This window comes from Cydia amplana, chromosome 5, assembly GCF_948474715.1.
Source record: "Cydia amplana chromosome 5, ilCydAmpl1.1, whole genome shotgun sequence".
NCBI lineage: Eukaryota > Metazoa > Arthropoda > Insecta > Lepidoptera > Tortricidae > Cydia > Cydia amplana.
The window spans coordinates 5,706,931-5,731,371 of NC_086073.1; the positions used below are offsets into that span (position 1 = coordinate 5,706,931).

Genomic DNA, 24,441 nt, shown 5'->3' on the forward strand with positions numbered 1-24,441 from the left:
TGATCTGTACTTACCTGTATACAAGATTTGTATGATGTAGTAGGTAATTAATAAGTGTCTGCGTGACCAAACCTGATTTTTATATACTAAGTGAACAAGCCTCGCGCGGTCTAATTTTCTGGTCTATCGGTTAAAATTAAAATAGGTAATTGATTCAGCGAAGACAACCATCCTATAAAATTTCTGAGGAAATATTCATCCAGCTGGTGACTTGACGTGGATTTTTCTTCAAAAAGCAGGAAAATGTTTTTATGCTATAGTAATATAAAGGCTTAAATAAAATAAAATAAAATGTATATTATAAATATTGTAATGTAATGTTAGAAATATTTATTATTTAGGTTATAATATTATTTAGTTATTTAGTCAATTTTCAATGAATTTGTACATATGTAAATAATTGTGAATATTTTGCATGCTATAGAATATGGCTAATTAAGGAATGTACATAACATTGTAATAACACCTGTAAACCAACCCTTATTATAGCAAAATAAATTGATTGATTGATTGATATGTTTTTTTATTGAGGATCGGGTCGGCGCAGCATTTCTTTTCCTCCGTACACCCCTGTCACCCGTCATCTCTTTGTTAAGAGCCCATCAACGTGCACACTAGCGCCACTGCTAAATAATCGTGATTATTTAAATTTAACGAAAGATATTTAAAAAAGGGGGCCGCTACGTACTGTATCTTGTATTAAAGTACCTTTTGAAAACCATTTATACAGTCTGACGCACACAGCACTGTATAATGTAATAAGACTTCCATTTAATAGTCGGTAAGGCTATGGGACAAAATGTAAGTCCCGGTTGCATCTTTAGTATAGGTACAAATCTAAATCATATGAAAATTAAATACCTACATAATAATACAAATTATCCCAGATACTAAATTGTGCACTTACCAATCAAGCTAGTTGTAGAGGTGTACCTATATAGAAAGAAATGGGTCATCATGTCATTTTTCATACATTGATTATTGGTCTCAGCGTCATCGCGTGAGCACATGTCTGGGCGCTCGCCAGCGCGGGTTGATGCACTGCAACACGTGGCATCATAAACAAATGCTTTTGTTTCAATGTAACTGTTTCTAAACGACCTATTCCTTTCGGTCCGATTGAAAGTGACCGGAATCGGAATGATTAACGTCACGATAAATGACGCAAGTAATTACGTTTATTTGTCAAGTAAAATTATTCAAACTTTCGGCGATCGACAACAATCGTATATAAATAAATATACTTGCTTAGTGCCTTTTGTTAGTCACGTACCCAGGTACCTATGCTTTCTAGTCATTCATATTTTAATCCCTCTAAAAATGAGGTATGGTTGTCTGATAGACATTACAGTCATTAATTTCTCCATTTTAATAAATTTTCAGTTTTTTTTACAAAAAATATTAGGTAAATAAATAGAGTTATTAGAAGAGAGAGAATAGGGTCTCTATTATTTCCCAAAAAGTTTTACGTCATAAATGTCATAATGTATTGTTGCCCGCATTTTCGTTAGTGATAATTTATTTGGTTTAGAAACGCGTCACTTTTCAGGATTGCCATAAAACAAACCTAACCTAACCTATCTATAGGATAACCTTACGAAAATCCCGAAAAGTTAACGGTTTCAGTTTTATGACTAATGATAATATGACAAACAATACATTATGACGTAAAACTTTATGGGAAACAAAGGGGCCCCTTACAGAACAGAGAATAATATGGTCCATAGGCTACGTTGACCGCTTACCATCAGGCGGGCCGTATGCTTGTTTGCCACCAACGTAGTATAAACAAATGGTATGAGTGATTTCATGGTTCTGACCAAATGTTTAATATATTATTTTTCGACTTTTTACTATTTTTACACGGAGACTAAAATTTTCATTGCCAGATCAAGCCATGACGAGCCCTAGGAATAACAGAAAAGCTTCAAATGTAAAGTATGCCATATACAAGTCCATCGCATCTGTTTACATGTCGGCGGCTGCAGATAAATAAAACAAATGAGGACGGAATAAAGATAAGCGTGTCGCAAGCCGCGGGGGCGTACACGCATGCCAATTGTTGCAAGGGGAGGGGCCTTCATAAAATAATGCATGTAACGTATTAAACTCATAATGAAATTATTTTGGTTGCTTGCTTGCTGTAGAGAGCAGCAGCTTGTGTGTGAAAGCGACACAACTATCATAATTAATAAGCATTAGGTACAGCCCAAGTAATTTTCATGCTCATTAGTAAACAGTCCTGTACGGATATGATGGTCGTTCTTGTCTACGTGACAGCGTGATAAAACGGTGTCCGTCACTTTCTTTCCCACGGTGTTAAACAGTGACAGTTATTTTATCACGTGGATAAAGATGGATAAAGCTATCCATAATAGGCTGGCTGTTGCTCATACAAATGTGTGCGTCGTAGGTGATTGCCTGTGTCTCTGGCTCATCATCATCTTCCTCGCGTTTTCCCGGCATTTTTGTCACGGCTCATGGGAGCCTGCCCTAGTAGCACGGTCGCATTTTTATCATTTATCACCATACCTGTCACGTTCTAACAAGTATGTAAGTGCGAAAGTGACGGGCTTAGTGATAGTGGATAAAAATGGAACCGTGCTGAGCCCGCTGGGGTCCGCTTGGCAAGTAATCCCAGTAATTGGCGTGGGCACTAGTTTTTACGAAAGCGACTGCCATCTGACCTTCCAACACAGAGGGTAAACTAGGTCCGTATTGGGATTAGTCCGGTTACCTCACGATGTTTTCCTTCACAAAACATGTAAACTATAATTAAAATAAACAAATTAAAACTATACTAACATTAAAATAAAATTACTTAAAAATTAAACAACAATAGAAAAAATACCCACCTATGAAAGGTCCCCCAAGTTCTAAATATATATTGCATACTTATAAGTATTTAAATTGCAGAATTGTAGGTAATAACAACCATATTAGATGAAGATGGTAGGTAAGAATAACAATTGTGTACACTGTACAAGTAAGGATTAAAAAGTATTGTAGGTATGCAAAGTTAGGTGGCAGGTACATACTTATGTAAAGAGGTGTTTTCCAAACCTTTGACAACAAAATATGGACAATGATGAATTCTCTATGTCACTCAACTCATTTCACTATCTCATTAGCGCTTTCTGGAATTTAACTCCATCTACGAAGTAACACGGGTGTGACGTGTATGTACCTATCTTAGTACCTATATAGGGTCACTTGATGCGCAATCTAATATTTGACCATAATTTTACAATCATATAAACATTTATTGGAAGTTCCTTATCACAGTAACGAGTATATACAGACACGTTCGACATAATCAGAAGTAACGTGCTCGATTAAAAAGTATAAAGAGATCAGTGGCTGATAGTGGCCCGGGAGATATGTCACGGTCTCCGAGACGTGAAGACGTGACCCCATTGACTTGACTGGCACTTGGCGCCGATGCGACTTGAGGAAACTAATATATACCACCGCTATTATTTTTTAAATGCACTCTCCTTCAATAATTTCTGTAGCGTTGAGCTGAGAAAGAACGATGAAGCGAGTATAGCGATAAAACCATGCATTTTATTTCTAAATTGTTTGTCCAAAAATGATTCGAAAACATGGACCATGGTGGCAGGGAGGGATGGGTAGCGTTATATGCGAAAAGGTATCGAGGATAAACGCGTAATATGTGCAACTGACATCTAGAAGGTCGGTGTGTCAATTTATGTTACGTAGAAAGAAGAGAAAAGAGAACATACATACATGATACATGTTTATATATCAGTATCATATCTCTATCTTTCTATTGTTATTTACCAGACAGTAAGCATCGTGAATAGTAAATTTTTTTCGATAGCGGCTAGGCTTAAGTAATATGAGTTGACCTCAAAATTACATTATAAGTAACATGTCTTCTGTATGATGGTGCTTCGAAAGTCATGGTCGCGGATGTGAGCGACCGACGTGCCACTTGCACCGAGTGCAGGCGAGAGCCCTCGGACTAATGAACGCTGTTGTCGCCCACAGATATAATGCTATATTACAATATAGGATCTCCCGAGAAATGGGTAATCCCTACATACACATACAACTGAAATATGAAATAAAATATAGAGGTACATATATTTAATAATTATCACAAGCTTGCATACGTATATATAGTCAAATGCAGTAAACACTCATGAACGAACGTTAAAAAAACGAACCCCATAGGCGTAGACACTTATAGTAACATGCGTAATCATTAATCAACTGCGGATGCGGTAATGTGCAGCATGAGTCAAAATGCAAATAGCCAGGACGTCCCTGCGCACGCGCAGGCAGGCTCACCTCGCCGCTACGCTGCTTTATTAATTATCCGATGTAAACATTTCTTCAAAATTAGTAATTACATGACAGGTCAGCCTTTTAAGGGGTCCTTTAGTTACCTTGCACTATAGTTACCTTGTAGTTAACTATGTGCAGGTGGCCTTATGTTTACCACTTTCTAAATAAATTTCTCCTTGACACATGGAAAGATACTCGATGTAATTTATTGAAAGCTACCTATTTTTTTTATTGTAGGTACCTATAAGATAGGATATGTATGTATTTCAAAGTTAAGAAAATTACGAGTGAGCAGACAAATAAGTATAATCGTTTGATAAAGTGCTCCGGTGAACTGTTGATCCCACGTATCTTTATTATATCGGTTGACCTATTTTTAACCGACTTCCAAATCTAAAAGGAGGTGGTTATCAATTCGGTTGTGTTTTTTTTTTTTTTTTTTTATGTTTGTTACTCCATATCTCCGTCATTACTGGACCGATTTTGAAAATTTTTTTTTTGATTGTATGTATATGCATACAGATTGGTCCCGTTTTTGTCAAAACCCAGTTCTGATGATGGGATCCATGAGGAATCGAGGGAACTCCTCAAATCTTAAAGGCATACATATAGTGATTTTTGTGTTTTTATCAACAAATCAAGCATATACATTTAAAAAAGTGACATTGATGAAGTGGAACTGCTGATGATGATCAGAACGGAACTCTTCAACGACGCATAGTACACGTTTGACGATTTGTCCTCTTCGTTGTGTTTGTTAAGCAAGTTAAGTTTTTAAGCCATATTTTTGTCAAGCTCGAGTTCTGATGATGGGATCCATGAGGAATCGAGGGAACTCCTCAAATCTTAAAGGCATGCATATAGAGATTTTTGTATTTTCATCAAAAAATTAAGCATTTTCATTAAAAACTGTCGCATTTGATGCAGTGGAACTGCTGATGATGATCATAACGGAACTCTTCAACGACGCATAGCTCGCATTTGGCGATTTGTCCTTTTTGTTATGTTTGTTAAGCAAGTTAGGTTTTTAGGCACATTTATGTCAATCTCAAGTCCTGAACATGGGATCCATGAGGAATTGAGGGAACTCCTCAAATCTTAAAGGCATACGTATATAATTTTATATATTTTCATCAGAAAATCAAGCATTTACATTACAAACTGTGGCATTTGATGAAGCGGAACTGCTGATGATGATCAGAACAGAACTCTTCAACGACGCATAGTACACGTTTTGTGATTCTGAATTTCGATTTTGACTTGGACTGGGCCCACCTCGGCCGGACTCGGACCCGTACTCGGACTCGGACCCGGATCCGGACACGGACCCGGACCTTGATCCGGAAAACCACTATGATACCTAAACTAAACAAACCACTATGATTACCATAAAATGTATACATATTACCAAATAAAGTATAAGCGCCGTTAAGTGGGTCCAGTCTAGTAGTTAGAGAAGTCGGTTTTTTTCTATTAAAGATTATTAAATGCAAACATTTTTTTTATTTACTTGTAAACAATTTTTTTCACTTTTAGATCTTATAGTTTGTGAAATATGGACAGACAGACGGACGGAGATGAAAAACTATAAGGTTTCCGTTTTTGCCATGGAACCCTTAAAAACACGGTGTAAAAAATAAATAATAAATTTGATGGTGTAACCTTTTATGTGTAAGATAAACTTATTTATATTTCAGGAATACTAGGTAGGCTACTTGCATTTACTTAGTGTAGATTCTACTCAAATTGATTTATTGACAGGCTGTAAAATTATTAATACCTAGATCGTAAAAAGCTAACACGTCTAGAAATAGACCGTAATTCTTGACCGGTAGGCCAGCTGGTTTAGAGTCCAGTTGTAAGACGTAAGACAAATAACCTATGCTGGTAATACTGCTTACGTTCAAACTTTAAAATTCCATATTAAATAGAACTGTAATTTATTTTATTTCAATAATATAAAGGTAATACATATAAAACTTAAGAACTAAAACCCGTTCTGAGCCATGCCGGGTCCAAAGGTCCCCATCACACTGGCAGCGTTACCCCGCTGTATGGCGATGGAATATAAAATTAAATTAGTGTTAATTTCTACCTATCGCAATAAAAACTTTGTGAGACTATCCGTTGGTAGGTAATTTAATGTGATCACATGAATACCATTTAACATTGTTGAGTTCATGTTGTGAAAGTAATCAGTACTTAATGATCAATAGATCACGCTAGTCACGCTACTTCCTTTCATCATATTTAAGTGTCAAGTAATTGTCAATTGTCATTGTGCACTGAATGCCCTTAACTATCCATTGTTTTTGTTTGAACTTGCAAGAAAAAATAGTATAATTACCTATTAATTATTTTGCTTTTGCGGTACTCGGCGATCAATACCTAACAGATTTCACATAATTGTTTTCGCATTTCAACAAGAAACATCAAAATAATAAATAATAAATATGATATGTGCATTGCGCTGCAGTTACATTAAAAATACAATGCAAAAACTTATCTAGAGGTCAATTCTCAAACGAAAATTTTACGTAAGTTTTAGTTTTTAGTAAGTACCTATTACATTTCATTGAAATGATATTGGTTATCGTTAGGTCTTACCCCAATGCGAAATAAAATAAATTGTGTAGGAAATTCTCAAGAGTATCGACCATGGTTATTAAGTTATGTATTTTTGAGTGTGATCTTAGTCTTCCTCAATAGGGTAGTTGACTGACTAGTCAAATAAGTTTCTTTTATCGAACTGTCAAAACGATTATAGCCACTATGGAATCTATATGAAAAACAGAATAATGATGTCACGGTTCAGCTACTGTTTATAGTTCTTTCTTCTTCTTCTTCAGCGTGCCATATCCTAACGGATGTCGGCGATCACCATGCGAAAGTCCTCTCTATGTTTCGCCACTCTGCCCAGAGTGGTAGCGTTCGTAATACCGGTCCAACTCCTTATATTACTGCACCATGATGTTCTGGGTCTTCCTCTACCTCTTTTTCCCTCAATTTTTCCCTCTATAATGTTTTTTAGTAACTCATATTTGGTGTTTCTGTAGATATGTCCAAAATATGCTGTTTTTCTTCTTTTGATTGTCAGTACGACTTCCTTTGTTTTTTTCATTCTGTCTAATACTATTTTATTAGATATTTTATCTACCCACGATATTCTTAGCATTCTCCTGTATATCCACATTTCAAAGGCACATTTTTGTGTTTTTATCAACAAATCAAGCATATACATTTAAAAAAGTGACATTGATGAAGTGGAACTGCTGATGATGATCAGAACGGAACTCTTCAACGACGCATAGTACACGTTTGACGATTTGTCCTCTTCGTTGTGTTTGTTAAGCAAGTTAAGTTTTTAAGCCATATTTTTGTCAAGCTCGAGTTCTGATGATGGGATCCATGAGGAATCGAGGGAACTCCTCAAATCTTAAAGGCATGCATATAGAGATTTTTGTATTTTCATCAAAAAATTAAGCATTTTCATTAAAAACTGTCGCATTTGATGCAGTGGAACTGCTGATGATGATCATAACGGAACTCTTCAACGACGCATAGCTCGCATTTGGCGATTTGTCCTTTTTGTTATGTTTGTTAAGCAAGTTAGGTTTTTAGGCACATTTATGTCAATCTCAAGTCCTGAACATGGGATCCATGAGGAATTGAGGGAACTCCTCAAATCTTAAAGGCATACGTATATAATTTTATATATTTTCATCAGAAAATCAAGCATTTACATTACAAACTGTGGCATTTGATGAAGCGGAACTGCTGATGATGATCAGAACAGAACTCTTCAACGACGCATAGTACACGTTTTGTGATTCTGAATTTCGATTTTGACTTGGACTGGGCCCACCTCGGCCGGACTCGGACCCGTACTCGGACTCGGACCCGGATCCGGACACGGACCCGGACCTTGATCCGGAAAACCACTATGATACCTAAACTAAACAAACCACTATGATTACCATAAAATGTATACATATTACCAAATAAAGTATAAGCGCCGTTAAGTGGGTCCAGTCTAGTAGTTAGAGAAGTCGGTTTTTTTCTATTAAAGATTATTAAATGCAAACATTTTTTTTATTTACTTGTAAACAATTTTTTTCACTTTTAGATCTTATAGTTTGTGAAATATGGACAGACAGACGGACGGAGATGAAAAACTATAAGGTTTCCGTTTTTGCCATGGAACCCTTAAAAACACGGTGTAAAAAATAAATAATAAATTTGATGGTGTAACCTTTTATGTGTAAGATAAACTTATTTATATTTCAGGAATACTAGGTAGGCTACTTGCATTTACTTAGTGTAGATTCTACTCAAATTGATTTATTGACAGGCTGTAAAATTATTAATACCTAGATCGTAAAAAGCTAACACGTCTAGAAATAGACCGTAATTCTTGACCGGTAGGCCAGCTGGTTTAGAGTCCAGTTGTAAGACGTAAGACAAATAACCTATGCTGGTAATACTGCTTACGTTCAAACTTTAAAATTCCATATTAAATAGAACTGTAATTTATTTTATTTCAATAATATAAAGGTAATACATATAAAACTTAAGAACTAAAACCCGTTCTGAGCCATGCCGGGTCCAAAGGTCCCCATCACACTGGCAGCGTTACCCCGCTGTATGGCGATGGAATATAAAATTAAATTAGTGTTAATTTCTACCTATCGCAATAAAAACTTTGTGAGACTATCCGTTGGTAGGTAATTTAATGTGATCACATGAATACCATTTAACATTGTTGAGTTCATGTTGTGAAAGTAATCAGTACTTAATGATCAATAGATCACGCTAGTCACGCTACTTCCTTTCATCATATTTAAGTGTCAAGTAATTGTCAATTGTCATTGTGCACTGAATGCCCTTAACTATCCATTGTTTTTGTTTGAACTTGCAAGAAAAAATAGTATAATTACCTATTAATTATTTTGCTTTTGCGGTACTCGGCGATCAATACCTAACAGATTTCACATAATTGTTTTCGCATTTCAACAAGAAACATCAAAATAATAAATAATAAATATGATATGTGCATTGCGCTGCAGTTACATTAAAAATACAATGCAAAAACTTATCTAGAGGTCAATTCTCAAACGAAAATTTTACGTAAGTTTTAGTTTTTAGTAAGTACCTATTACATTTCATTGAAATGATATTGGTTATCGTTAGGTCTTACCCCAATGCGAAATAAAATAAATTGTGTAGGAAATTCTCAAGAGTATCGACCATGGTTATTAAGTTATGTATTTTTGAGTGTGATCTTAGTCTTCCTCAATAGGGTAGTTGACTGACTAGTCAAATAAGTTTCTTTTATCGAACTGTCAAAACGATTATAGCCACTATGGAATCTATATGAAAAACAGAATAATGATGTCACGGTTCAGCTACTGTTTATAGTTCTTTCTTCTTCTTCTTCAGCGTGCCATATCCTAACGGATGTCGGCGATCACCATGCGAAAGTCCTCTCTATGTTTCGCCACTCTGCCCAGAGTGGTAGCGTTCGTAATACCGGTCCAACTCCTTATATTACTGCACCATGATGTTCTGGGTCTTCCTCTACCTCTTTTTCCCTCAATTTTTCCCTCTATAATGTTTTTTAGTAACTCATATTTGGTGTTTCTGTAGATATGTCCAAAATATGCTGTTTTTCTTCTTTTGATTGTCAGTACGACTTCCTTTGTTTTTTTCATTCTGTCTAATACTATTTTATTAGATATTTTATCTACCCACGATATTCTTAGCATTCTCCTGTATATCCACATTTCAAAGGCATCTAATTTGTTGATCAAAGATTTATTTAGGGTCCATGCTTCTACTCCATACATCAGAATTGGCAAAACAAAACATTTAACTAGTCTCCATCTCTGGTTTAAATTTATATCTTTATTTATGTATAATTTATTCATATTTATGAAGGCACTCCGGGCCATTTCTATTCTTATGCGGATCTCCATTTTTGGGTCCCATTTCTCATTGAGCCAGCATCCCAAGTATTTATATTTGATGACCCTTTCCACTGGTTTGCCATTTATATTTAGGGGTTCATCATTTTCATGTTTTTTACTAATTATCATATATTTAGTCTTAGATATATTAATTTTTAATCCGTATTGTTCAAATTTTGAATTTAGTAGTGTTAATAAGTAACTTAGCTCATTCATATTATTAGCTATTATTGCTGTGTCGTCTGCGTATCTTAGATTGTTTATGACTGTACCATTAACTTTAATTCCTATGTCTACTTCTTCCAAGGCTTCTTGAAATATAAATTCCGAGTATAAATTAAACAGAGCTGGGGACAGAATGCATCCTTGTCGCACTCCTTTTAGAATATGTTGTTAGTTCCATGTTAGCTGTTTGGTTCCAGTATAAGTTCTTCAATATTCGTTTGTCTTTTTCGTTTATGTCGGTACGTTCTAATAGTTGAATTAATTTATCATGTTTGACGTTGTCGAACGCTTTTTCAAAGTCGATGAAGCATACGTAGACGTTTTTCTTGCGTTCAATACATTTTCGTATCAGTACCTGAATAGACAATAATGCTTCCCTAGTCCCAAGACCGTTGCGAAAACCAAACTGCGTAGAGCTAATGTTATTGTCAATTCTGTTGTAGATTCTTTGGTGTATTATCTTTAGTAGGATTTTAAGTGCATGACTCATTAAGCTAATTAGTCTATAGTCACTACTAGGTTTTTTTTGGCAGAGGTAGGAAAGTAGATTTTAGCCAGTCGTTAGGAATTCTTAGAATAGTTCTTTCGGATTTATTAAATAAAAATTGTCTGAAAATAACTGCGGTCTAAGTTTTTGTATTATTTTTCTGGTGCTTTATTTCGTGCATGGTGTGAAATAATTTATTTTGAATACAGACAACATCCCTATTTGAACTACTTGAAACAAATGCGTAAGAAATTGAGGAGTCCATCAGAACCTTTATTATAAATCGTGTGGGAAGAAAATAATAACAGTAGGTAAAAACTTACACGATAAATTTCATTACCTATTTGCGAAATAATTTCACAATCATGTATAAGTCTTTGTTTCATATTAGAAAATGTCGGAAAATCACACAACAATCGCGTGAGTTCCAACGAGTCAACAATGCAGTTGAATCACCGTATTTGCAATGTCGCAAAAGCACTATAACGGCATATGAACTTGACAAACGGTTCTAGTAGATCTCTACACTACCTATCTAAAATATGGGTGTGTAGGGAACAATGATGGTCAAGTCAGGTCGCCTACTTTGGGTAAAACCCGCAGAGGACACATAATAATTATACTCCGTATACTTGATTAAATTATTGTAAGTTAAATTGAAACCAATTTCCGGCGTCTGACTAAGCTGAAATTCGGTAAACTTCCGTAATTTAGATTAGAGATGTAGTTGGAAAGTCACCTAAGGAACTCCTCAATGAAAAAAAGACAGCCACATGAGTTTGGGCTCATTAAAGAATATCAAGGATGATTTGTTATAAGTACGTGCAAAATAAACATAAGGTAGGTATACGGCCAGCAAATAAGGGGTGTATAGTGTAGTCGATTCATAAACTTATTTCATAGTTGCGTTTTACAGTTATATTAGGTAGGTCCTAGGTATGTACAAATAAAATATGTTAACTCGTAAAAGTTACGTTTATTATTGTATTTTAAATAAATCTATTGATGGCTTGTGATAAATAGAAGTAGAACGACGATAATGTTCAACTAAGCTGAGATTATCACATGTTTAATCGTGTATTTTCGTAATCTTGTCTTTAATCTATGCACATGCAGGCATATGCTTTAGTGATAAAACTGATAAAGAACTAAAAACTAATTCATTTTGAAATTATACAATATTTATGACAATACTACGAGACACGACTACGAGTAGGTAAGTAGAAGTAACAAACGTCGCAAATACATTATCAAAATAATAAACTAATTTGGGGCGATTACGTGCGCATGATGTATATATATTCAAGTCGTTTACTGCCTAGTGTCTTGTAACCCTTCGCGAAGGGGTCACAGTGTTTGCTGTATTTACATTAATTACCACAAGTTAACGCACGAAAATGAACATTGCTCTAAGTTCAGGCATGATTTCATAATGTTTATTTCACTTATCGAAGGCTAGTAATAAATGGGGGACTCATTTTTCTACCAATAAATTCCTTCAAATTATGAATATAAAAAAAAATATAAACTATAATTAAATCGTGGAATTTGGATGATTTGCAAAACTACTTAGGTATAAACGATAAACTAACTATTAATATAGTTAAGAATAGTCTCCGTTGTCTTACCTACAAACATTTGTTTTGTATTTAAGTGACATATTGTTATGTTTTGGCGTAAGTTGTCATATTAACTATGTCGTATGAAGTAAATAAGTATTATACAATTTATGTTAGATTATTTTTTAAACACAGTGAAATCAATAATTAAATGTCTTAACTATACATATACAAATTGTTTGCAATTCTCCCATTTGTCATTTTATAGTATTCCTGCTTTAAAATAATGTCCGAACGCTTTGTTTTATACATCCCTCAAATGGTGAGAACGTCGATACTATTATAACGAATTACGAAAAATTGCGATCAATTGCCCACTTCCTCCCAATTATTATATAAAATCATCTCATGGGTAGCTGAAATGAAATAAATTGCTCCTAAGGGAGAGTAAACAAGAATAATTGAAAGAAAAAAGTTATTTCTTCAAAAATCTCAATTGACTAAAATTTTATGTGAAAATTTGAATTGAAAGTGTTAGTTATACCTACACCTAAGTTTCTTTTAGATTTTGTGGTAAACATCATAAAGGTATCTAGGCGAGGGAAATCTTAGTCCTTTCTATAGATCTAGCCCTATACTTATTATTAAATGAATATAAAAATATTCGTATGTCAGTTTTGTCTAGGGATGTAACGATACATGATTTTGCCGATACGATACCGATACCGATATTTAAAGTAAATAATCGGCGATACCGATACCGATACCGATATCGATAGCCTGGTAGTTATACATAGATGGTCAACCAAATCTTGTCAGTAAAAAAAGGCGCGAAATTCAAATTTTCTATGGGACGGTATTAGGGCTTCCAAATACCGGACTTCTCACAATACCGGTATTAATACCGAAACTGTCTTCATCAATACCGGGATCCCGGGATCCCGGTATTGGATATGAATCGCTTAAAAATATATAGTTTTATTAAAAAAGGGAATTAGAAAGGCTCACTGGAATACCAGATATGTCCTAAAAGCTATTACAACAATAAACAATCAATGCCGCCATCTGCAATAATTTTATTTCACACTCCAGGTTGGCAATAATTTTATCTAATTTGTTGACTTCACCTCACCGGTCACATTTGTAGTCCAACTTAACCAACCCGACAACATTTTTTCAAATTTCCGTCAAAAATGGTTTGCCATTATTACAGTTATCCTTGCTCTCTCGTTTTATTTTTTGATAAAATTATGAGAACGAATTATGTTAATGCCACTATCATCATATTCATCACTCACATAACTTCAGGATTCATCCACCACCAACCACCAAATAATTATAGCATAGGCAACGAGCTTGTTTCAATAATAAAATGTAGCAGTTCATAATGCAGTTAGAGTTAGACCAAGTAAAGTCTGCAACGATGTAGATTAGATAGCATACGCAGTACGCAGTGAAAGTGTTATTTGTACGTCATAATTTCATAGAAGTTTGACGTATAAAATAACACTTGCACTGCGCGTGCTGTCAAAATCGTTGCAGACTTTTCTTGGTCTAACTCTAGATGCGTCTGACGTTTAATAAGCTTTTTGATACAGCCGAATTTAATGGATTTAAAGGGTTTATACTGCGCATTTCCCTCGTTTTTTAGAATACCGGGATCCCGGTATTGCCTTTAAAAATACCGGTATTGAAAAATGCGTTTAAATAGACGGGATCCCGGTATTTCGGGATCCCGGGATCCCGGTATTGGAAGCCCTAGACGGTATCCCTTCGCGCCTACATATTTCAAATTTGCCGCATGACAAGATTTGGTTGACCATCTATAGTTAATAAATCAAATAAATAAAGAATTATATCCTTTATATGCATAAGACATACTTATGTTTAATAGACACTCGATTTTAAGAAGTGTTAAAAACTGAAAAATAAAAATAAAGAAAAATATATTCCTATTAGCAAAATAGCACGATTATAGCAGCTTCACTGTTACGTTGAGTAAGTAATCTATCGTAGTAAAACTTAGGTACGTAGTTAAGTTTTGACACATCAAGTTAAAATTGAGGTGAAGAATATTCTTGCCCCTTACTGTGGGTTGTTTACATTTTGTTATGATATCGGGTGTATTTAAATCGGCGATGCCGATATATCGGCCTGCCGATTATATCGGCCGATATCGGTACATCCCTAGTTTTGCCCATCGAACGAAAATACGTGAATCAAATGCGGCCTGTTTGCATGTTTCACGATTATATTAATTATTATTTCTTACTGAAAATATTTTTTAAGGATTTAATCTCGTTTATGATAAACACTTTCTTAACGTCGGTCTTGTAGAAAGAGAAACGCAGCAGGTAAATTTTAAATGATAAATACTTAGTTTTACATCGTATAAGTAGGTATAATTTGTTTATTTACATATCTAATTGATGGGAATCCTTAAGTTATAGCTTCTCATTAATTTCACATTAAGACAATACAATAATATCTAACGTGAAGGTGATGGAAACTTACTGTTTCTGTCGTGTAATAAAGCCTTACCAAACAAAATCGAAGTCCTAAAAATAGTTTAATCGCGAGCGAGTCCGGAAAATTGTATGTCTTACTAACGTTAAATATATCAGACCAACTAAAATTATATGGTATCTTTGAACTCACCAGATTTTAAGCGGTTGATTATTGGTCGAATTATTTCCGGATCCTCTCAAATAAGAGTGAAAGTACACCCGATGTAAGAAACAAGTGATCTAATTTGTCAACTAAAACAAACTTACGCTCCGGCGTGACTTCGCGGTAGATGACCCTGGACACGGGCTCGATTCCTTCCGGCATCTTGTTCACTAATTTCTTCCCTTTCATGTAACAAGTCTAAAGTTTGTGTGACACTCGTGATTCAGTTGTAAAGTAGTATCATGCTTTCCCTGGCGGGATGAGGGCGAGCGGCGCGGCGTGCTGTTGGATCGAGACTGGTGCCGCTGCGCTTCGGCAAGCATTTCTCCGGTCGCTGATTGTTGTTAAATATATAGTCCGATCAATGACGAGATTATCTCTACAATATTTATAAGCATACAAGAAGTTAATAATCAGTAAATATTTAGACCCGCCTTTAATACTTATACATATCTGCTATTTACAAAATTAGGTGATGTTAAATGTAGATTGATAGACAACTCTTTATTGGTACACCTCAGTAAAAAGATACAAAAGAAAATAACAATCAATGTAATGTCAGATATAGGGTTAATATACTGAATTATATTAGTTTAATATCATTTTAGGTATATTAAGGGCCTACTGCAGCCGCGTCTGGCGCTTCGTTAACCACGCCCGCTAGTTCTTCCCTCCCCGCTAACACGCACACATGGAAACGCTTCGCGCCGCACGTGAAGTTTGTTTTACCTTTTAGCACCATCTAACGTTACAGAAGTTAACTACCATTATACGCGGTCGCTGCGGTCGGCCAGAAACTTAAATTCGGAAAAAATTTAAACAGATGGCGTTGTTACTTGTTCATAATAGCAAACAATAAAATAATTAATTCATAAACCTGCATATTTATTGTTGTTTTGGAAGATGTTAACAGCATAGAAGCAGCAGCGTAGATAGCATATAAGTTAAGAGTACCTATTGATAATAAGAAAATAGCACAAGAACAGAAAAGAGATTATTTTTCATAAAATATGATGAAAACTTGATTACGCTCACCTGACTTTTCGGTCACTAAATGCAAATTTCAACCTTATTGTTATGGGGTTACAATACCCCTGGGGTTGCAGGCGTCCATAGTCGTTATTATTATAAATGCTTTTGAACCCTCGAATTTTTCATAGGTACAGTCACCTGCAATAATATGTTACTCTTCGACGGCCGCAAAAATATGTGACACGCTCTTATGGCTCTACAAATAAGATCTAACACGATCTACCGCAAAACGGCCTTCGGTGTGTAACACATTATTGCAGCTGACTGTACTCGTATTCATTGTATAGGTAGGTATTAATATCTTTTATCCGATCGATTTGAATTTATTTGAAATAAATCACAGTGTTTAGTAATTATATGTTTTATTGAATAAGAGATTATTTAGGTATGTAAGGAATACAGGGTGCCTTTTTGAAACACTCATTTTTAGGGTTCCGTAGCCAAACGGCAAAAAACGGAACCCTTATAGATTCGTCATGTCTGTCTGTCTGTCTGTCCGTCTGTCCGTCCGTATGTCACAGCCACTTTTTTCCGAAACTATAAGAACTATACTGTTGAAACTTGGTAAGTAGATGTATTCTGTGAACCGCATTATATTTTCACACAAAAATAGAAAAAAAAAAATTGTTTTGGGGGTTCCCCATACTTAGAACAACTGAAACTCAAAAAAATTTTTTTTCATCAAACCCATACGTGTGGGGTATCTATGGATAGGTCTTCAAAAATGATATTGAGATTTCTAACATCATTTTTTTCTAAACTGAATAGTTTGCGCGAGAGACACTTCCAAATTGGTAAAATGTGTGTGTCCCCCCCCCCCCCTGTAACTTCTAAAATAAGAGAATGATAAAACTAAAAAAAATATATGATGTACATTACCATGCAAACTTCCACCGAAAATTGGTTTGAACAAGATCTAGTAAGTAGTTTTTTTTTAATACGTCATAAATCCCCTAAATACGGAACCCTTCATGGGCGAGTCCGACTCGCACTTGGCCGCTTTTTCTGGATAATTTTGAATTTCAATTGTCAGGGGTGCCTACATTATTTTTTAATACATTTTACAACGACAACAAACAAAAGTTCAAATTCGCCGTATTTTTATTACCCGGGTCGATCGCAACAAAATAGAAAATCATGTTTTTCAAATCATGTTTATCTCAAATAACCAAAAAGTCAATGTGACTAGAACTTAAAAACGAACTGAATTATTTTAATATGTCGATTTTTCTTGGTGACCCAGGAGAATTTTTTTTTATCCCATACAAAAAGAGCGTCTCCCAATCGCGTATCGGTTTTGGTTTTTACTTATAAGTGTGAAAAATATATTCTACCATATACGAAGGATGTGTGTTTTTTCATGTTTTATGTGTCTTTTTGTACAATAAAGTGTTTTACTGCTACTAATATATCATATTAACGATTAACTAAAAAGGTATTTACATCTAATTTAACTGGTAAATTATTAAAGTCCGCTAAAATTCATATATATTCAAAAAATATTTGTTAATATGTCCCAAAATCATGGGTCATTTTTTAAGTCTCCTGACTTACCAAACATATCGCAACGAAGGCAAGGGTACAACGCAGCATCGTGAACCTAATAACGTAACGTTTCAGTTACTTTTTTAGTCGCCGACCATTTTATCCGAGGTACGAAAAGAGGTATTAGATCTATCCTGGGTCTAATATGTTATAAAAACATAGTTTTTTGAAAAATGTTCGTAGGTAGTACACAAAATTTACATTTTCTTTTAAATCTGATTTGGGTCATCGTTCTCCCTGGTGACTTTTCTGGTGACCCAAGAGACATCAATTTTATTATGACTCAGGAGACTTTTTTTCTATGCACTTTGATTTTTTTGATGCGCTAATTTTGTAATATAAAATAACTTTAAACTGCTGATATACTTATATCACTTTGCTGATGAGTGGAAGTGGAATTTAAACTTAATTTATTGTTCTCTCCCTTGACATTTTGGCATACATTTGACATGCTGCAGTGCACTCCTAACGTTAATAAAGACATAATTTTTAGAAAAAGCTTTAGGAAAACTCACTCTTGAGCTTAAAACGATTAAGTCCTTATCATATTATGTTAGATTTTTAGTACAGACCCCAAATCAGTGAAAATGTGTCTTAGCCAACTAAATTTGTCTCTGGGAAAAGTACGATATCCCTAAAAATTGTACGTACATTTCGCATTTTTCTGAAGGAACGGAATTCATAAATTGGGTTATTATTATTTTTTCAGATTATTTGATTGCATTGACATATCACCAAGATAGATAGAACATTTAAGTTACCAGAAGAAAAGCATTTGTGTTCTTTTATACAGTGTGGAAAAAGTAGGTTCGATTCCCGGGCGCGACTAAGCGAATTAAAAAAAAAACAACGTGTTGCATTCCGGGAGTGCCGACAGAAGTGAAAACTCAATGACTAGTCCAAAATGTCTGCAGTACTATGTATAATTGACCCATCCTCCTTTCTATTGAAAACTTTTGGTTCCGAAATTGCTGGTCAGTGAGCTTGTTTAAAATTCGAAATTCAAATTTATAGCGTTAATTGTTTAAAATTCGAATAGAAATTGTAAAGTTACCTTGCAGACCTCGCATCTAAATATATTTGGTCATGATATTTTGAGTTTTATTCACCAGTACTAGAGTTCACTTTTATTAGCGATTTCATCAAGATGTAGCTTTATTGAATTATATTTGAGTGATATAAAGTTATAATACTGTGAGATCCTCGTATTTCAGCCCGTACAAGATTATAACCTTTTTCATGTAATGTCATTGAGTTTTTCTTTATTGATTTAAATGCCATCTAAACCTTACGGTCACATGATCGCCTTACGCTGTCTCGAGTTTATCATTTTTTCCCCACCTCAAAAAGTGCCTAGCGCCGCTAAAGAAGTTTTCACTTCAAAAATCTTTGAATGCAGTTGTTTGTTTAAAAAACAATAATGTTTCATTTAAGTAAAATGAGCAAACTTAAGGTTTAAGGCACTTTCCCTCCAGGGCCCATAATTTTTTTCCACCCGGTAGTAGGCAACTATTTTTTTCGACTAAATGAAGTTTTATTAGATAAATCGTTGATCACATGGTTCGTTTCACACATCACATCAAATCGTTTGTCATCACAATCAAAATTTGTCAAAAGTAATGAAATTTATGCCAAAAAAACATAAATAAAACATATAAATTCAACAATTTTTTTTAATAAAAATCTTTCTCGATGATATAAAAAAGAACATCGACAAATTATGTTCAAAGAATTAATATCAAAACAGATGTCATAATTAGGATTGGCTACTTTAAGAAAGGGACAGAGAGATTTAATCCTCTCGCTCTGCACGTTTTTCTCATTCCTCCTTGTCAAGCCAAAATAAACTATAAAATGATAGTAACACAGTACATTGTAATATTCACTTTTTCCACGGTATCATGTCATTGTAAATTACTTATGTGAAATTGTAGTGGCGTGCGACTTTCAAACCGGAGGTCACGGGTTCGAACCCCGGCCCGTGCAAGTGAGTTTTTGTAAGTAGGGACCTTTTTTAGTGGTACTTAAATATAATAACTTTTCGTATTATTGAAATAAAATATTTTATTCAAACTTAATAATATAATAATTCAAACGAATAATATCTATTAGTTTTTAATATTTATTCAATTATTTTAAATTATTTGAGCATGAAAAATACTAAATAATTTTTATCATTACAATAGAAAAAAGCAAAAAATATATTCTTATAGATATTTTATTTTCAAACAAAAATAAAGCAAAAAGTTACGGTTAGATTCTGATGGCTAAATACCAAACAGCTACCGATACATTTCCATATCTGTCGAAATTTCCTAACCCGTTGTAACTGACAAAGAGTATAGATTTCGACGTAGCATGACGTAGCTAAGCAAACACGCACACATGCGTAACGTATAGGCCTGTAAGAAGGCACCATCATAGGTTTACCTCCGATTCCGTTACTACTCAATGGAGTTACGACTCAACGTTTATTGGATATTAAAATTTTACGTAATTCGGAGCGCTGCGCGAAGTGACATAGGTCTTACCTCTTTGAGGCACGACGGCCATCTAACATTACTGGCATAAAGGATGCATTTATGACTTTGACGCATGACGGAAAGAGAAACCGAACTGCGTAAAATGGGCGTTTGCTGTTGAATTCATAAAATCAAAAATCGATAATAAATCCATCGGTAAAGGATAATAAGTTAATATTTAGTTCTTTGAAAGTTAAGACGAGATGAAAACCTTTGCTGTAAGGTGGATTGTGCTGGATATGGATGTGTTTTCTAGTTGCACGAAGCTAAAACCGAAAAATGAACACGTAAGTTTGGATTTATTTTCTATCGAGAAAATTTTAAGCATTCGTGTTTCGACTACTACGAAATCACTTATCATATAGTCAAGAAACATATATCCGAAAATCACTACTGTTTGTTTCCGGGGCTAGCCACTGCCACGTTTCTAAGATCCTGTTATTTTTCGATGCACGGCCTTAAACTTTAAACTAGTGCCTTTGTTCTGTAATACAATATCCTCTATAGCCGCCCATATGTCAAACCTTGCCAAGCCAAATGAAATTTTATTTTGTCAACACAAAGTTCAAATTAGAATGGAACAGGAGACCTTCTTATAGGTCTTTGGGCGGCTAGAGGTTATAGATAAAAGTGGGTACAGATATAATAATAATTTGAGTAAAATATACGTTTAAACCGTAGTTATCAGTGAAAAGTCCTCGTTGAGTGGAGTAGCTCTAGATATAGGCAGACAGACAGACATGTCAGTGCGGTTATCAAATAATGCCATACAACGTAACACACTGCTGCGGCTGGTTTTGTTAGTTGGCCTTCCGACCAAGCAATTAATTTTCAATCGATTCCGATAAATTGAGTTTGAGTGGATATACTTATTATGTATACCAATCGCAGCGTTGTCATTGTTATTGAAGTATGTAACTCGCTACTAGTCTTTTTTTAAATGTATAGGTATTTTTTATCAGCACATGAGTGGATTATCCAATTACGATTGTGGTTATCAAGTGTAAGGAATTTGTATTGAAAGAAAACTTGATAACATAATTAGAGTTAAACCAAGAAAAGTCTGCAGCGATTTTGATAGCCCACGCAGTGCAAGTGTTATTTACACGTCATAAATTTATAGAAGTTTGACGTTTAAAATGACACTTGCACTGCGTGGGCTATCAAAATCGCTGCAGACTTTTCTCGGTCTGACTCTAACAGAAACGATCGAACAAACAAAGTAGTTAGGAGTACCTATGTGTTCAAAATAATTAGATTACAAATGAAGTTAAAGTGACATTAGTGACGTCACAAAGTGTCTCTGGCCTCCTCTTGTCACAAAAGGCCAAATTTTCTGCTCCCTTCCCATCTACTAAACGTGTGATGTAATTAATGGATGAGTTGGATGACCCGAATGTAATCTGCGTAACTCAATGACAAATAAAAAAAATTGAATCAATCTGTACGGTCCGCGACTCTAAACTTTTGTCTTTAAAACAAAGACATGGTCGTTAAGGTTCGTGATGCATCATCGAACTACAGTCATCCCGACCGCAATCTCGCTTCCGGTGTCGTTTGTATAATATAAACAATACAAACGAATCGTTCGCCGCGTGAAAACAATGTCGGTTGCCTGGCAACGTCATACTATGCATTCGGCGTCTGACCTGGAGCACGATTCAGATTTGAAGACTTGTTATGGTCTTGAGCTTATTTTGATACGACCTTGAAGATCCAGGCCCCTATTTCACCACGGTGACAGGTGCGACAATTGTCGACATCATTGTTACTCACGTCACAGGCCTCCATAGACTACGGTAACCGCTTACCATCGGACGGGCGGTGTGCTTGTTTGCCACCAACATATTAATTAAAAAAAAACTCCATTATATCGCCAACAAATAAGTAGGTACTTATTAAGCTAATGAAAATTGTCACAAAAAACACGACAATTGTCACGAAATTCCGACACAGAACTCATTTCCTGTCAAGAATTAGGTACCGAGAGTTCTATTAAATCGTGTGACAATTGTCATCATCTTCATCATAAACTTTGATAGATAAATACCTGTTTTTTGCCGATATAATAAAGTTTTTTTTTAATAATACAATGATGGTGGCAAACAGGAATACGGCCCGCCCGATGGTAAGCGGTAACCGTAGCCCATGGATACCTGTGACGTCAGCAACAGTGACATTTGTCGAATTGTCGCACCTGTCGCCGTGGTGAAATAGTTTGATACGACGATACGCAAGGGCCGTTGGTGCCTTGCGTATCGTCGTATCAAAACCATAACAACTTGTTGAATCTGAATCACGCTCCAGGTGAACTACCAAGTGTAGACGCGCCGATACAGGTAATTTTCGTACAGAAAGAAAGTCTGTTAACAATGTACTCTTTTTGAACTTAATTAGGTTTAAAGACAAATCGATTTCCGGCTCAGTGCATTTGACGCTACAATGCCTTACACGAATCAAATATACAGACTGCTATGAAGGCACATAACAAACATATACTACTACCTACTCAAACTTCCTGGAATTGGATATAAAAAAGAAATTGTTTATAAATCAGTTAGACAAAACAAAAACAAAGAAACAATATAACAATACAAGTGATGTGACCATTTTGTAGTAACAACTACCTAAGTACCTTTGAATTACTCATCTGTATGTAACTTTATTGAATGTTTCACAACACAAATCAGTACAATGTAGTGCCTTGATGTTTTAAACAACCATCGAAAAATAAGACGCATGAAGTAAGTAAGTAGTACAAAATATTGTAGCTGCAAATTCAACAGCAGAAGTATTTGGCGCTGTAATATACGTTTCCTTTGTCTAGGTTACGTTTACGGTTATACACTAATAATGAATTGTAAATTATGTATGTATTTTTCCTACAAAATGAAGTGCTAGTTAACTGCTGACATCTAGCGTCGAGTAGGAGAACTGTTTAGTTACTATGTCTTATATTTGGTATTGCGCTCAGTAAAATTCTCGGCTAACGCTGATAGTATAACGTTCTACCGGTAGAGACCACTATCAGATGAAAATATTGCCATGGTTGCAGTGTTTTTCAGTCGTTTCTTTCGGAGGGGTTAGGGCTTAGAGCATTTAATAACCGGAGTCGGCTTTAAGAGCTTACCCCTCTGACGAAAACCATTGTGCAAACTTTTGTATGCACTGACGTTTATCTGACATGGCTTGTACGTAACGTACAAATAGCCATACATTTGACGTGCCTGTCCCTAACAAAAATCGGCAGACTGTTTTGTACAGAAAATGACAGACAAAGGCGTCTCCAATTACTAAATGCTCTAAGGGTTAGGGGGAGGGGCCTTGTACAAAGTACCTAACAAAATAAAAACAATATCATTATAATATTCACCACACCAGCTCGCTCTCTAGATGGTTCAAAAACTAATGAGAAAATAATAATATTAGCACGAGCGGTTAAACAACAATTATTAGAATTAGGGGGGTCGCAGAAAATGACCTAAAAATATGGTAATATAGGTAAGTATCGCTTTTCTTAAAACGGTGGTAGGAAATTATTATTACTATCGGTTAAAGGTTTGATCTCGTGTGAGGTCTGAGTGATCTATTATTATTTATTCAAGAAACAAATCACCTACCTATTAAATAGGTACCTACCTACTTATAACTACATTTAATTTTTAAAATAAGATAATTGCTTACCTTATCAGCTCAGGCTCAGGACTTTTCGTAGCATACCGTGGTTCTAAAATCCTTGGAGCCGCCATATGTAAAATTTTCGAAGTCAAAGTCAAAGTCAAAAAGTATGATGTCATATAAAATATAATGATTTATACGTACTGTCACATCGTTACTGAGTTCATTTTTATCGAACGTAATTAATTGTATCATAAACCTATATAATAATACTAATTACTGATCACATGTGATGCTACAATATTATTTATCTAGTTATACATCCTCTTTAATACCCGTGTTTAGTGAGTAGCGCAAATTCATTTTTAAAATTGCGCAATTTAAAATTAAAAAATATTGACACAATTAGTTGACACTTTTGATAAGAGACCTTCAAATTGGTCTTTGATTTTATTTAAAATGAATAATATTATAACTTCCGCGATTAAATACTGGATAGAGCC

At 35.0% G+C, this 24,441-nt stretch overlaps 1 protein-coding gene across 1 annotated transcript in view; it reads right to left on the reverse strand.

Moving 5' to 3' along the window:
- LOC134647867 (alpha-tocopherol transfer protein-like) overlaps positions 1-15,524 on the reverse strand; it is a 37,110-nt gene extending 21,586 nt beyond the window's left edge. Inside the window, exon 1 of the mRNA XM_063502212.1 lies at positions 15,326-15,524. Within this exon, the coding sequence (XP_063358282.1) occupies positions 15,326-15,410 (85 nt within the window). The 5' untranslated portion in view covers positions 15,411-15,524. The remainder of the gene's footprint in view (positions 1-15,325) is intronic.
- Between the last annotated feature and the right edge of the window lie 8,917 nt (positions 15,525-24,441).